Source organism: Mycotypha africana (assembly GCF_025528875.1).
Source record: "Mycotypha africana strain NRRL 2978 chromosome Unknown BDF20scaffold_1, whole genome shotgun sequence".
Taxonomy (NCBI): domain Eukaryota; kingdom Fungi; phylum Mucoromycota; class Mucoromycetes; order Mucorales; family Mycotyphaceae; genus Mycotypha; species Mycotypha africana.
Window position 1 is genome coordinate 1,193,771 of NW_026515725.1, and position 15,584 is coordinate 1,209,354.

A 15,584-nucleotide genomic window follows, 5' to 3' on the forward strand; every position below is an offset into this window, starting at 1 on the left:
CAATTTGATTACCAGTAATCATGAAAACGTTTCTGTTGCTATCAGGGTCGGTATTAGTCTCTTCTTGTGCAGTGTATTGAGCAGATATAACTCTAAAGACCGGCTTGAGGATCACTATAGGAACGGAAGGGTCAAAATTAACGGAAAGTTGACACGATAATGCAGCTGCAGTTGTTTCATCATAGAGAATAGAATGAATGCCGTCGCAATCTGTATAATAAGTGGAATTGCCGGAATAATTGCCAGGATCAGTAATGCAGCCCCAAGGTAATGGTATCTCGTGCTTTTTTGGCCCTACTATAAGCAAAATTCTGTTTAGTACGGATATTACTTTTAAAATAATACAGAAAAGTTATACTTGCACACGACGTAAATATTCGCGCTTGTGATACTGTCGCTGCGAAACATCCAATAATGGCCGTTGTTGGTTTGCGATAAGCAATTTTTGCATGGTAAATTCACATGGTAGCCAACGACATTTCCACTGGAGTGAAAATGTTAGTCTAGATTAAATGTCAACAACACACAACCAGCTTCTTACTGCATTGAATTACCAGTTCAGACAAGCAGTGTCTCTTACACGACATAAACAAGACGCTGCATTATAATCACCGTAAACGAAACCAACGCTATTTGTAAAAAGAATAATATAATAAATAGGTTTTGTCAAAAGCGTTCATGCCGTAAAATTGTATTGTGTATTGTTACAAAGATTGAGGTTTGTGTTATCTTACGTATGTGGTTTAAGATCCGTAGAGTATAATTGAACTGATCTATCCGAAAGTAGCACAGCCTAAGTCACAAATCATGTTACAAAAGCGAAAAGTAATTGACATGCGAATGAATAATCTGGCAAACTGTTCAGGTAAGTACATTCATGCCACGGTTTGTCAAAACTTCAGCACAATCTCTGCATTGGATCTGGAAGACATGTTTACGGTCATATTCCGATCCTAAGTGGGACATACGCCGGAGTTCAAGCATAACTTGTCCATGATACCCTACATTATCAGAATTTATATTAGTTATTATCTATAGAAGCTGAAGAAATAACTTGAAGCTATAATTAAAGAAAAGCTACTCTCAATGCTTTGAGGACTGTTCGAATCGGTTCTCCTGATAAAGTTATTTGTTATGCCCTCGCCTATGTGAGGCATTCTTATTACAGCTTATTTAAAAACGTAAAATAAATACTGATTTGGAGTTTAGTTTTAGCGCTTTTTATAAGAATCAGGGTTAAAAGGAACATCGTTATCTATTGTTTCTATTATACATAAGACGGAAGGATTAGAATTTTGAAAGGTTTCTACGCTTGAGTTAATTAAACCCAAATATCGGAGAAACATTTTTATTGATGGCGAGATGCTGTAGACAAATGCGGTTGAGGCGTTGTATATTGTGTCCATGGAGGCGTGGGTCCTCTCCAATCCAGTGCCTCTAGCACATCGTCTGGTATCAAAAGATTTGGAGGTGGTGAGGCGGCATTATTAGCGATGAATTGATCTAGTCGATGTGGACTTGTACTGCTTAATGCTCGACTTTGACGATCATCATTATAGGAATTCTGTCGGTCTGTAACGCTATAATCCTCTTCTACTAATCCTTTTTCATTGTTTGTATTATGGTTAGGCGAAGCTACAACAATTGTTTCGGGTATATTTGTATTGTCTGGAGATAAGGAAAAAACGCGTAATTTTTGTAATGGCGAATTAATAACCGAGGAAGCAGATGACACCATCGCTTGTGTTTTGTTTGCTGTTGTAATAGTAGGCTTACTACTGGCTCTTGGCGGTGATAGACTGGTAGACAACTGATGATAATTTCCATGATGATGCTGCAAAAGTATTTGGTTATGTTGTAAATGTTGTTGTTGTTGAGAGCCTCCATACAGTTCTTTTTGATACTGTATTTTCATGGAAGGCGTAGGTGTGTTGGGTGCAGAGGTAGCAGGACTGCTCGCTTGCTGTTCTTGTGTGGTCTCGATCTTGTTAGCAGAGTTGTTTTTGACTTTTTTCTGTTGCGGTTTCTTACTTCTTCTCTTAGGTGCAGTCTGTTTTTCCAAGTCTATATTTTCATCCAGCGGTGTAGTAATTGAAATATTTGTATGTTGGTTATTGGAGTGGGCTTTTGACGTCTGGATATCCGCTTCAATAGCTGTGGTGGATGATCTTCTTTTTTTTCTATAATAACATAAGAAATAAACGACGATAATATTGACACTCAAGACAAAGAATACGCCTAAGCCAATCAAGGCTAGTTTCCAGGAATCCATAGCTTCTGTTTTCAGGGACAAAATGTTAATGATGAGATATAAGTAGAAAGACGTACAATAAAGAACGAGCAAAGAGAAGAAGCAAGAGAAAAAGGTTAAAGAAATTGGTAGCTGACATTCTATTTATATAGTTTCAATAATCTTTCAGACGTTCATAACAGATGCAAAGCAGCAGCTTCTATTTCTGTAAGACAAAGAGTATCTTTTTTTTTTTTTTTGAAAAAAACAAACTGAATTCAAAGAAAATAAGAGCAAGAGGCTTAAGGAGGGAAGGAAAGAATCTACTATGGGTTGTGGGGATACACAGTCTTCCTTATTAGGATTTTATTGTTGTTTGCTGGCAAAAAAAGAAGTTGTGCAGTTCACTATGCCATGCGATCTTAACATCACTTCATGGATTACGCTAATAGTTGCTCCAGTGTAATAACAATAGAGTCCAATATATTCCTAGCTAAGGTCATCAATATGAATTTAATTTCGAATTTTTAGGTCAACAAAGGAACGATAATGTGCGATTTCTAAATTGTTAAAAATGCGCATTGAAACTGCATGTAAAGGAATTATTGCTTTCACGAATATGATTAATTTTCATTTTTTTCATTTCTCTCTTTTTTCCTGAGAAGGTATCAAAACATCCTATACAGTTCAAACAGCATCTTCATGAGATACAAGGAGCTCTACATTGTTTAGCGAAGTAATTCCCTTTTTTTTTGCTTGACTTTAGTTAACAAAGCAAATAATGTTCACTTTTGCAAAGCTTCTATGCATTTCAAACTGTTTTATTCTCGCCTCACAGCCGCAGTCGCCATCATTGACATGCATACGTTCACGAAAAGAGCGAATTCATTTATTGCGCTGAGAAGAAGCTATGAACATTCGAGTTAGTCCATTACTTCAAAATAACAGATCTATCTGAAAATCGGAGCAGCATTTCATCTTCTCAGCAGATACTCAACAAAAACATGAAAACTGCTATGATCCGCGTTTGTAATATCTGTTGTTACTCCACAAACCAGAGCATTTATGATATTCTAATGCACGTGAGCCTCTGTTAGCCTAAAAGCACGCATTTAGACAGCTTCTCTGACTGCCCACGCTTCAGTTTGCAACGAAGCTTCCTTTGGGTTGGAATTAATTTTAACGATATCTTCAAGTACAAAAGCTGTTGCAATTTTGGGAGTTAAACTCCAAAAATATGCAACCCCACTTAATGCGGGCCTTTGCTCTGCATTAAAAAATATACATTTACTGGTTTAGGAAAACCAGCTCAGTGTTGCTCTTCTTAACAGAAATTGCATAAATATCACTTCCATTACAGATTGTAGAAAAGCACGAACAATATATATTAACGGTATACAAAAGCACAGCCCTATACTGTCAATGGCTTTCGGCATTTATAACCAACAAAAGAACAAAATGACGGAGAACGTTACAAACGATGCCGAACGGCATATTACCACTTTAAATCAACAGGAAAACCAACAAATTGCGGCTGTTTTAGTAGTAGGATTTCACCATGCGTTTGGCCCTATTGTTGAGTTCTGTATACCACCATTACCTCAGCATGAACATCATAGCGAAGATCAGCCACAAAAGACCTTGGAAAAGTTGGAATTACCTGAAGAGTGGAGTTTCTTACCGTTCCTTGCTTTGCCAGGTAAAACAATGTATTTGTTGCCAAAAGAGTGTTATTATAGCCCCATTAACTCAACTATAACGATCGTAAATTACCATTATTAGATGGAGCCCATCAGAAAGACGAAGATTTTGCTTATTTTCACTTACCACCTGTTCCTGGTTGGTCAGTAGCAGAAACTACATTATTCGGTATATCGTGCAATCGGCAGATTCCTGCTAGCGATTTGGAAGTAAAAACGCCAGACATTACGAGATCAATTGTACAAAAAGCAGTAGTCGTTCTAGCCAAACAGGTAAAGCTTCTAACGGTTGACAAGAATTAAATAGACATGAGCATTTGTTCTAACTGACTTTGGCTTCTTACATGTAGCCTATTTTTGGACCTTTACGGCAAAAACTAGCAGTTATTACAGCAGGATGGTTCAATCAAAGGAATTTTACAAAACTCGATATGCTCTATGTACTGTAAAAAAACATAGAAGTGTGGTTCAGTATATAGAAATGATGTAGAGGGGATTAGCTCGGCAGACATTTATTCTATTGCTAACAAAACTGTCTTTTTGTTTTTTTCCAACAATAGAATTTGTATAATAATTTAAATAGTACATTTTATGGACCCATTGATGATTCGACATTGTATATGGGTAAGGGTTACAAAGACAAAAAAATGAGCAACTTTTCGTTAAGTATATTAATATTTGCTAATTTGCACTTGCAGGCACATCATTACGCGAACTAATCGCGAAGTTTAAAACAAAAACATTAATGCTGCTGAAACTATTACTGCTAGAAAAAAGAGTAGGGTGTGAATGTTTCTCTGAGAAATAACATTACATATTCTAACTTTAGGAGATCTTAATAGTTATTGTTCTACGGATATCCTGTAGAAAGACTATGCACCTTTCAATATTCTTTAATATCGCTGATTCCTGGGTTGCTGAGAAACCTACAGGATTCAGGTTCTCCAGAACTGAGCAGTTACAGCAAGAATTCTGAGAAAATAGAAGCAAAGATACTTGTGGATGGTAGTAAAGAAAGTCTGATAAGATATATGGGTCTACCATTAAATATATTCGAAAAGGTGATAAGCTTGTTGTGCCCATTGTCGCGAAGAATGAAAATAGTTAAACAAAGTTTCGCCTGACACTTTAGGGATCATTTTTTCAGCCTTACTTACCACTACAGCAAATTGATATGCTTTCGTCTGAACAGACCAAATCGTATGTCGTTGGCACAACCAATCAAATTTTCTTCCATCATAAAAGCGATACAAAGATTGATGTGTTGGTCAATGTAGAGAATGGCACGTTAGAGTTCTATAATCAACAACTAATCAATCTGGTGAGCCCGACTATTGCAGATAGGCGCTGGATGGAAAATATAATGAAGGTGGTACACGACACATGGAATCAGAATGGTTAGTCATGTTCTTCGCATGTCGTGAAAGCATAATAGAGCTCTAAGATGCGTTTTACCAACTGATACGTATCAGACCCTAGTCGTCCATTACAGAATACATACCTCGGCTCGGATGATTATTTGAGAGCTAGATTTGAGGAATATATGTTATCGTTGTTATCAAGCATCAAACATGCTCAGGCATATAATTTATTGGATAGTATCAAGGAAACAGGAGGGAATAATAGCACAACAGAAGAGGTCATTCCCGACGAAAACGAAGGTATTTGTTAGATTCGATATTTTAATTATTTCTATATGCTAAGCACATTTACTCTTTTTGTAGAGCACAATTACTTGCGGGATTACGGTATGAAGTGGTTGGTACGCTGGTTTGAAACAGACAACTTCAAAGAATGGAATCAGCACACAGATCATGAAATATATGAAATTGTGGAACCAGGGTTAGTATGGCTTTATCAAAGGCATATCAAAGGTGGAGATCTATGGGCTAATAATTGACTGCAATTGTTAGACATCCTGGAAGGGGACATCTATCTATGACTGATATACAAAATACCTTGGCAAAGTAAGTTACTGATACGAGGGAAAAATATTTGATATCAGTATACTCAAATTGAAATTTGTAGTCGTTTCCGAGATTTGCAACTCAAGCAAAATTTTGTCCCTCTCAAGAACACCTTTTCGAAGGCCATGTCTAGCGGTCGATCAAAACTGAATGCGATCTGGAGTGAATTTGAACGAGGTGTGATTGAAGAGCAACAAAAGAATAGTAATGCACAGAGAAAAAAGTCCACAGACTCTTCTACATCCTCAGCGGCAGGACTGTCAGCACAGCAAGACCTAGAGAACGATAAAACTACCAATAGTGCGCCAGGATCATCTTTAAATAAGAGTAATAGTCAAGGAAGTATACATTCATCTGCATCAGGTCAGCAGCAACAACCACCACAACTATCGCCCTTATTGGAACAAACGACACAACAGGCAGGCCGGCTTTTTTCAAATTTCTCATCTTTCATAAGCAGAAAAACAAAGGAGTTCTCACAGGTTATGGAAGTATGACGTTAAAAAAAAGATATTCAAGCAATTCGTCAACAGAGCTACCAGTACTCATATCTCCATTCGAATTATAATACTAGGATTCTGTATCAGAAAATAGCAAAAATCATTCAATACCATCAAATAGTAGTAGTAAAACTTCATCATCTATATTCAATTCTTCTCAACAAGATACCAGTAGACATGGCAGTTTGGAAAATGACTCCCTTGGAATAGCTTCTAAAATGATGTCTTCTAATCAAATATCAGACGTGAGTGATGACGACAATGGTTCTGCTGCTTATGTCGATGTTGGTAAAATGTATCCTTTTGAATCATCAGCAAATAATAAGCGCAGCAAAAAAGAGGATCAAAATGAAATTATAAATATTTAAGAATAGTTGACTATTTCAACAAGTAAATCAAACTTAAAGTAAGCTCATCTCAAAATAGCTAACTGAGAACTAAGGTTTCTCTGCGTACAATGTTCCCAAAAGATAACATTTTTACTCTGCCTGATTAATCGAGAAGGAACTGTCTTTTATACAGTGCTCTTCTGACACGTCAAAAAACGTAACAGGTTGTCCTTCTTAGTTTTATCGATCTTTTTTGCAATCTTTGAGTAGGTTTATTAGAAATAAATACAACTTAGCATTATGCGAGAATCAAAAATATCAGTTATAAATAGTACTTTTATGTTGGAGATTACTTGTATTTAGTTATGTACCGTGGCTTTTCGCTATATGAGAATGTTAAGGAGTTAATCTTAAAGATTTTTAAGCAATTAGTTTTGGGTACATTCAATGTCGCTCCTTTGAAACTACGCTTTTTTGAAACTGTGTGCGATATTGCAGATGTTGCGACTTTATCTGAACTACGTCGTTATGAAATCAGTTTTAATATTTCATGCTTCTGCTTTCTTCTGGCATATGACACTTGGAACTGTAATAGTCAGCCCCAAGGCTATTATTCTGGCCCAAGACTTGTCGTAGTATATTGCTGTGAAGCCTAACATTTCTTATCCATTTAGATTTTTCTCATGTAATTTAAAATATATTTAAAATGAGGCACTGTCCCACCACTTTCAGAATAGAAAAATGCATGTTTATTGAAAACAATAGTCATATACGTTCGATGTACACTAACAATTCACTGCAAGATTTGAAAAGATGTTGGATGTAACCCAGTAGCATGTTTGAGTAGTGTCAGTTAGTAAGGTCTTGCTCTTCACAATATGCGCTCTCTTTCTGTCAAAAAGTGAAGGTTTCTTTTTGCTACAAGGCCCAGTTGCTTTGATAACAGAAACTTGCCGTAACACCTGTTGCCTTACTAACATGACCAGCAATTCCATTATTTCTCTGCGGCCCAATGCGGACCCAAAATGGCGAAGAATATCAGCCTCTGTAATGCCAGGTTTTCTCAACACCAAATCGACAATAACTTCTTTACAGCCCGTCAGAACAACATTTGTCGTATTACCATTGATGTCAGTCCACAAATTTGGAATAATAACCTCCTTTCTAATTGCTGAGATCGCTTTATCAATTGATGCTACATCACTTGTCAAAGTTTGTTCTCGTACAGCTTGAGCAACTTCCTGATGAGGCATATTTTTTGTCACAAGAGCCCACTGGTCAATGAATAAAGCATGAACATAGCGAACAGAATCAAACCCAACACGACATACGAGGGAGGGTTGATTACTACATAGACTGTTTATTGCTGTAAGGATGTCTTCTTCAGTATAAGGACCAGTGGCACCAGCATCGTTGAATAAATAAATGTTGAGCTGATATCCTGTCAACCCTTTTTCACCAGCATCATAGAGAGCACTGACCAATTTTCCTATCAAATCCGTGAAATGGCCGTCTTTTTCGTGAGATACAAAAGTTGTAAATGCTGTATCAAATTCTTCTTTCGACATAAGCCTCAAATTGATACGTTCAGGATCAGGAATATAAGGCATCACTTGGTCTCGATCTTGGATGCCTTCAATATCAATCTCGAACTCTAGCGATTTTCTATCTGGAAGAAAAAAAAGGGAAACGAAATAAATGTATGCCAGTCCGTAAGTATGACTCTCATTGTCAGTGATCAGCTACTGTTCCATATTATACCTATCTGCCTGGTTCGAAGTACATTCTGCTTCAACTCTTCTAATCGTGCTTTTTTATTCGCCATGTAAAGATTAAGCTGGAATGAGAGAAGGAATGGAATATAAGCTCTTTGGGTAAAGGGTTTTCTTTTTTTTTTTTGCAGTTTACATTGAAAACTGTATTATCGTACCTGATAGTTAGAAAACGATGCTAATAAGCTAGCCATCATGCCGCTACTCACATACTCCGGGGTATATCGGGTTTTGACTTCATGTCGACTTAAGAAGATAGTATAGTCTTTCGCTTGAAGGAAGAAATTTTCAGGAAGCTGACCTACCATGCTTCTCACGAACATTTCTGAAAGACATAATGTAGTAGTTGGAATTCTACGACTCTGACCCTTCCTTCTTAAAGAACCTTCTACATTCATTGAATCCATGGTATCTGCAAACACTTTTTCAGGGAAGCTTTTGATGATGCTGAAACAATAGAATGGGTCATAAACTTCTTCAGGTGTCATTAAACACATCTAGACGGAAGGGATAAGTGTGAGAGGATTACGTGATATGTTTTATAGTTCGGCAGGAGACACACTTACCAATGCGACAGTTCGGATCAATCTTCTCAGTCTAGAATCTTGATCATTTTCCTTCAACGTAGCTGTTTCGGGGACGTCATATATATCATTGTGGTATTTTTGGAGTGTTATAGATTCACTCTGAAGAGCTCTCAGTCTACCAGCCATGCTTCCGGAACTATGATACATATCATGAATGACAGTTTTTTCGGAAGTGTAAGCAATAGTAAAACCACTTTTCAACATCGTCACAGTTTTTGGTAGTTTGGTTTGCGCAGAATTTCTAAAAGGCGATAGTCAATATAAGCTCATTCTTCTCTAATCTAGGCAACAAACAGATAGGCTTACCCTGAATTGAGCTCTGCAAGCTTTTGGATGAAAAAAGTAACGAACTCTAGTAAATCTATATTGATATTATCTTCAGGATCATTATCTATCAATTCCCCACTTCTAATTCCGCTTTTATAGATGGTAGGCCATAATCGCTTGCAGCTTTCCAGCATTTCGGCATAATAAGTAAAGGCTAGCAATTGCATAAGATGATTTCGGGCAGCATTAGGAGTTTTGTCAGGAAATAGTTGTTGTATAGACACCCAAAGGTATCTTTTTCTTTTTGTGAACCGGGATTGCAATATAGTATATGCGTAGATTAGTAAATCATTCTCATGTGCAGACCAGATGGTACGTTTACGACGTTTTCGATTTAAATTGTAACCAGAGTCCTCAGGGTCTTCAATAACAGGTAGCTCCGTCATCTTATCGTAATATTCCAGTTCATCTTTAAAGCGCTCTTCTAGATCTTTGTTTATCTGGTTTCGCGTCTGATTATCCACGACAATTTCACAACCTGCATTAAGGATAGGGTTACGGTCCCGGTTGAGTCGGAAAGCACGACTAGAATTCAAACCAACGACTCGTCCCTTATACACCGTCTTTTCCGGAGGATTACGGCGTTTAATTTCGCGTGCAAATTTCTTCACTTCGTTAGTTTTCAGTTTAAGGTCAAAGGCATTCTGCACCTTTTCATAATAATAGTAAACTTCATCATAGCCCAACTCTGTCTCGGCCGCAATATGGCGCATCAGCTTTGGGTTATTTACGGGAGTTGTCAGGCTGCTCTTGTCAAGGTAGCTGTTCAATATCTTTCTTTGTTCACGGCTAAATATTGCTTTCTTGCTCCAGTTTTTCAAATTGTGCATGGTACGATGCATGATGAGCTCCAGGGGATCGGTAGGTTCAGGGGCCTGTTCTTCTGATGGTAATACGGTGAGACCATTGCCAGTGCAAGCATACTGCAGCTCCCTCCAAAAGTCCATGTAATCATCATTGTTCTTGATGGTCAGTGTATGCAGGACCGGCGTACCTTTGCGTTTACGATTCAGGATGGGTACTTGACTGTTTAGTTTATATCGTTCCGCCAGCATGATGTAATTCACAGAGACATTCTGGACTGTCTCGTTGGCATCAAAAAAGTCGCCTCGTAAAGGAGTCAGCACTTTGATGTAGACCAACATATTCATGATGCTTCGCAATCGTCGCCGAAACTTATTCTGTTCACTCAATATCTGTCGTTTCAATTCTTTACTCAAGTCTTTGACCAACACATCTGAATTCTGAGGCACTTGCAGGAATGCTTTGACTTGCTCTGTCGGGTTGAAAATGCCAATGGTTTGACAGATCAGCTCAACCGTCATATAGTTGACGATGGTTTTCAGATAAATGGTCCGCTCTTCAGCGTCTGTGCCGTTGACATGCTGTTCGATCAAGCGTAATATGTGTTGGTGTAGCGCTTTAGCTCTCATCATGGGAGCATTCAGCCATCCGTATTGCATCGCTTGAATTAACCAGTAAGTACTTCCTTTCGCTCGGCTCGATTCTTTGAACGTGTTCAAGTTTTTCTTCCATTTTTCGATTTGCGCTTCCAAATCTCTTGCTTTATTGATCTCGCCTTCTTCTTGCAATTGCTCTACTTGACGCTGCATTCTTTCAAGACGGTCCTGCAGAGGCTCGACGGTAAATTGGGCCTTATCATAGCGTCTCCAGATGACGGCAGGATCGTGATAGGCCTTCAACTCTTTCAGATAGCCGACAAATTTTTTGTACTGCTCACCTTGAATGTCAATATCGCTACGCACCAACAGCGTCTTTGTCTTGGATCGACCGTTAAGTAAAGGGTATTCAATGGTCGTCACGGTGGCCAAATTTCTTTTCGCAATCTCGGCGGCTGTTCGACGTAACGTTCTCATGTCGACTTGGGTTTTATTCTGAAAATTCTCAGGAAAGATGGCAGCTGCTTTTGCATCATATAGACGACGAAAAGACTTGTCAATTTCAAGGATAGAACGATCTTGAAGAATGGAGAGAAAGACTTCGATACGTTTTTCCAAGTAGATGTTACTTGGTTTTGCTGTTAGATGGGAGTATTTCTTGATGCCATTCGCGATCACTACGCTGGACACGGCCGGTGTTGAAGTGGTAGACACGGTCGTAGGACCTGCAAGCACTAAAGCGGTAGAGTTCGTATCTGCTGCTTGTGATGGAGCTACATCGATACTCTCTTTTGCGTTTGTTGTAGTCACACCTTCATTTGTATCCGCTTCTTCCGCTTGAACAACAACAGTAACGGCTGACACGTCTGCTGGCTCGTCTTCTGCAATGGCTTCCTTATCCATATCCATAGGAATGGATGGTGTTGTTAATGCCTGCTGCTCCTGAGGGCTTGAATTTGTATCGATAGAGGCATTGTCAGCTGTTTTTGGAAGTAATGGGGAAGGCGATGGTATGGCAGGAGTAGACTCTCTCGACCGAGTCACAGGTGTTGAAGATGCGGACAGTAATGCTTCCTTCTCTGGTTGATCCTCCGCACGTGTTTTTGTACTGCGGAAATAGTAAGATATCTTATTCTTTGCCTTTGAAGTGGGTGCTTGATTCGATGCCACAGCTGTAGAGGCTGATTTTGCTTTTTTGCTAGGTCTGGAAGGCGCCAATGGCGTGTTCGCAGCGTTGCTACTGTCATTCTCAGATTGTCTCTTTTGTGTTCTGGGCACGTCCGTAGCAGCGGTCATACGCTTAGGGGTCGGTTCGGTGGTCGCTGTGGCGGCTTCCGCGGGTGAATCCGTCTGGGCCATTTGTGCCTTTAATACCTCGATGGGCAGAAAAGAACCTGATGTCTGCTGGGAAGGGCTGTGTTTGGATGGCTTGGAAGGGGCAGGAACCAATGCAGAGGATGCCGATGGCTTTAATCGTTTCGACGCAGACGAAGCTGTAGGTTGAGTCACATTGGCATGACCTTCATCGTCTAATGTACGTTTGGCAGGAAAAGTCACTGCAGCACGCTTTGATGGAGTTGTAGGACTTTCAGAGCCAGCAGTCGTTTCCGACGATGAATCAGTGGAAGAGTCTGTATCAGAAAACAAGATTTGAGCACGTGTAAGACGGGAAATGAAGTGAGTGAGAGGTTTCTGCTGCTGTTGCTGTTGTTGTTGTTGTTGTTGTTGTTGTACTGAGTCTTTATTCGCTGTCTTTTGAGCTGCTGCCCGAGTCATTCTTCTCGTGCCCACTACGGGAGCTACTTGGGTTGGTTTTGCAGATGCAGAGGAAGCAGCTGTATCCTTTCCCTTGGTCGAAGCGGCATGCGTTTGAATTTTTTCAGTTGGTGATGCAGTATGAACGACCATTTCCTCGTTCATATTATTCGAATGTTCGGTAAGCGCGTTGCCTGACGAGGACGCGGTAGGAGTAGCAGACTCGATTTGCATAGGCTCAGCAGAAGAGGATGGCTCCAGGCTGTTGGCTCGTGAGATGCCTGACGGAACTGAAGTAGTGGTTGAGAATGCTGTGGGAGTATTTGCTTCTTTCTTCTTTGATGTACGTCGGGTATTCTTTTTTAAGGTGCCAACAGCTGATGCAGCGGCTGTGGAAGAAGCTGGCGTCTTACGCGGTCTACCGCGTGATTTCCCTGATTTTTTCGGTAAAGGCTTTGCGCCCAAGATTTTCAATATAGATTGGTTATAGTTTGGATTACTTTTCACGTGATGCAAGTAGTCAAAGAGAAATCGCGGGACATGTGTTGCATCTTCAAAAATGTTGAATTCGCGGCAAATGGATTCGTTGACGATGGCATGCGGGGGTAGAACAGGTGGGGGATCTATCTCTGTTTGTTGTTCAACGACCTTTTTGTAGTTCATATAGGAATAATATCTGAATCTTTTGATTTTGCCTTCGAATTCCATGACACGACCGAGCGTGTACTTGGCAGGAGCTGTACATTCACACATCTTATCAAGGGCTTTATACAGGACGCGTCCTTCGAAAATGTTCAATACCACAGCGATTTCTTTTTGCGTGATACCAACGTCACCGGCAGCTTCGATGGCTTGATATATCTGATCTTCTAAAGGTTTATCAAAGAGAAAATGGAGATGATGGAAACCCACATTGCCTGGGGTGGTTGGCATGGTGGTGATGGTGGTGGTGGTGGTGGTAGAATTGATTTTCAAAGGAAATTCAATCTTTGTAGTCATTGGTTCGTTCGTTGGTTTTGACATAGCTAAACGTGAAAAGGTCAGACAACAAGCGGGGAGACATGTTAACGTTTTATAGCTTACCTTGGGGTATTTTTAACAATTGCAGACATCTGTAAATCTTTCGCGGATTATCTGGCATGGTAACATTTGTCTTTTTGACATAACCTTTGATTTCCAAGATTTCAATGGTTCGATTGCTCCACTTACGGACGGATTTATTGTTCAGGTCAAAACCCTACGGTTAAAGAAAAAAACGTGAAGCATTGCACGATCCGTAAATCATTAAGAAAGAGGGAAGGAGAGAAAAGAAACAATTGAAGATTGGGGGTCATACTCACACAAGCTCTGAGTAATTCTTCTGAAAGGATAGCGTGATCGGGTGCATCTTTGGCTAAAAGAACCAACATCTCTAGGAGAGTATCCTCTGTGAAGACTTTACCATCGGCATTGACATTAAAAGGTTTTTCAAGGGCTTTTTCTGATTCATCACCGATGTTATTCATATCGAGGACTCCTTTGCTGGCTTGAAAACGGGCGTGAATGCAGATATTTGTACGCATCGCGTTGATCGCTACAGGTATACGGGTGATGGCACCCTTTTCTTCTAGCGATTTACAGTAATGGCCGGTAGAACGAGAATCAATATCCAACAGTTTAGTGATGGAAGCTTGGTATAAACCTTTCGTACGGGTTTTGATGATTTCTTGCAAGAGAACAATGAGGTTAGGGGAAAGTGTATTGCCCGGTGGAATACCGTACAAGAGCTGCTCTTTCTGTAATCTTGGCGATGCTAAAATGTGCAAACGTTCCCCAAATTGATCCATCGCTTGTGGATAGGTATATAGATGAATATTTTTGATAGGCATCAGATGGTATTGAGGCCGAGAGATGGCCAAAGAGACAGCATTGGTGGGATGAGTATCTTTTTTGGGTGCTGCTGTTGCTGCACGCGTGGACGTTTTCTTTTTCTTTTTCTTAGGTTCGTCTTCTTCTTCGTCGTCAAAATCAAGTTCCTCGTCGTCGTCGTCGTTATCGTTGTCCTCTTCAGCACTTGCATCGGGATCAAAGTCTGATTCACTACTGTCTTCTTCTTCCTCTAAATCGGAACCGGGATCAAAGTCATCATCGGAACCTCCACGAAAGGTTTTCTTTTTCTTTTTGGGTTGTTGTTTCTTTTTCTTAGAAGAGGATGCTGACTTTTTTGTTGTTGAAGCTTTCGTTTTCGATGTTCGAGGTTTGGTTTTGCTTGCTGTATTATTTTTCTTGTTACTTTTATTGTCATGACAATCCACAGCTTTCGTATCATTTGTACTATTGGCATCGTGCACTGTTGCATATGTAGGTGATTCAGGGACAGCGTCTGGTAATGCTGGAAAGGGTATCTGGTCATTCTGTTGCTGTGTCGCAGCTGTAGCACTCGTTTCATTGTGAGGATGGTCGGCCTCATAAAACTCCAAATCCTGAGCTGTTTTTAAATGCTCCCATAGGAATGCTTTATATCTTTCGTCCAAAGCAGGCGGTGTGCCTTTTCGTTGTATATTTGAATTTTGAAGAATATCATTTAAAATTCTCTCCACATATTGCCACACAACATGGATGGGAGTGCCTAGATTGCATGTCGATGATTCAGTTATGATCGATCCCACTTTTTTTTCGAATCAATGTGCGTCCCTCCCTCACAGATCATGTTATTACCTGTAGCGCCATCGATAGCGACTTCCTCTTTGAGGCGTGGAATAATTTGATCAATCATGTCTCAAAAGAGGAAAATGAGAGAGTGTATGTATGTGTGTATGCGAGTAAGTTGATTATTATTACGATAAAAGAGTCCAATACTTGACGAAGTGCACCGTAGATGAACGGGTAATTTAATGGAGCAAACTTGATCCCGATGAAAAATGCGCCTGACAATGTAAAGAAAGTGTGTGACTTTGAAATGACATTTTATGCCGACATCTCCAAAAGAACAAATGAGGGTCATCCGTTGAGGGATGGAATTTGGCTTTAAATTTGTT

The 15,584-nt window shown here is 39.7% G+C and overlaps 5 protein-coding genes across 5 annotated transcripts; 2 read left to right on the plus strand and 3 right to left on the minus strand.

Annotated features, from left to right (window-relative positions):
• Positions 1 to 333: 333 nt before the first annotated feature.
• BDF20DRAFT_811297 (protein FAM72) lies at positions 334 to 966 on the minus strand (the record flags this gene model as incomplete). The annotated part of the gene is made up of 4 exons (XM_053076675.1): positions 334 to 484; positions 555 to 629; positions 735 to 793; positions 874 to 966. The coding sequence occupies 4 exons, from the start codon at positions 964 to 966 to the stop codon at positions 334 to 336; spliced, it is 378 nt and encodes a 125-aa protein (XP_052940461.1).
• Positions 967 to 1,348: 382 nt separating this feature from the next.
• Positions 1,349 to 2,272, minus strand: BDF20DRAFT_909019 (uncharacterized protein; the record flags this gene model as incomplete). Its single annotated transcript, XM_053083541.1, has 1 exon — positions 1,349 to 2,272. One exon carries the CDS (start codon positions 2,270 to 2,272, stop codon positions 1,349 to 1,351), a length of 924 nt encoding a protein of 307 aa, XP_052940462.1.
• Positions 2,273 to 3,688: 1,416 nt separating this feature from the next.
• Positions 3,689 to 4,379, plus strand: BDF20DRAFT_812410 (AVL9/DENND6 domain-containing protein; the record flags this gene model as incomplete). Its single annotated transcript, XM_053076781.1, has 3 exons — positions 3,689 to 3,929; positions 4,013 to 4,203; positions 4,281 to 4,379. The coding sequence occupies 3 exons, from the start codon at positions 3,689 to 3,691 to the stop codon at positions 4,377 to 4,379; spliced, it is 531 nt and encodes a 176-aa protein (XP_052940463.1).
• A 546-nt stretch (positions 4,380 to 4,925) lies between these two features.
• Positions 4,926 to 6,394, plus strand: BDF20DRAFT_812059 (transport protein Avl9-domain-containing protein; the record flags this gene model as incomplete). The annotated part of the gene is made up of 7 exons (XM_053076747.1): positions 4,926 to 4,991; positions 5,063 to 5,331; positions 5,410 to 5,591; positions 5,655 to 5,772; positions 5,844 to 5,897; positions 5,959 to 6,076; positions 6,266 to 6,394. Coding segments are annotated over 7 exons (936 nt in total), but the record flags the coding sequence as incomplete, so codon positions are not given.
• A 906-nt stretch (positions 6,395 to 7,300) lies between these two features.
• On the minus strand, positions 7,301 to 15,322 carry BDF20DRAFT_919544 (uncharacterized protein; the record flags this gene model as incomplete). Its single annotated transcript, XM_053084651.1, has 14 exons — positions 7,301 to 8,395; positions 8,488 to 8,563; positions 8,657 to 8,995; positions 9,065 to 9,326; positions 9,392 to 11,598; positions 11,668 to 12,206; positions 12,915 to 13,020; positions 13,159 to 13,592; positions 13,651 to 13,804; positions 13,908 to 14,359; positions 14,519 to 14,638; positions 14,678 to 14,818; positions 14,987 to 15,094; positions 15,250 to 15,322. The coding sequence occupies 14 exons, from the start codon at positions 15,320 to 15,322 to the stop codon at positions 7,512 to 7,514; spliced, it is 5,895 nt and encodes a 1,964-aa protein (XP_052940465.1). The 3' UTR covers positions 7,301 to 7,511.
• Between the last annotated feature and the right edge of the window lie 262 nt (positions 15,323 to 15,584).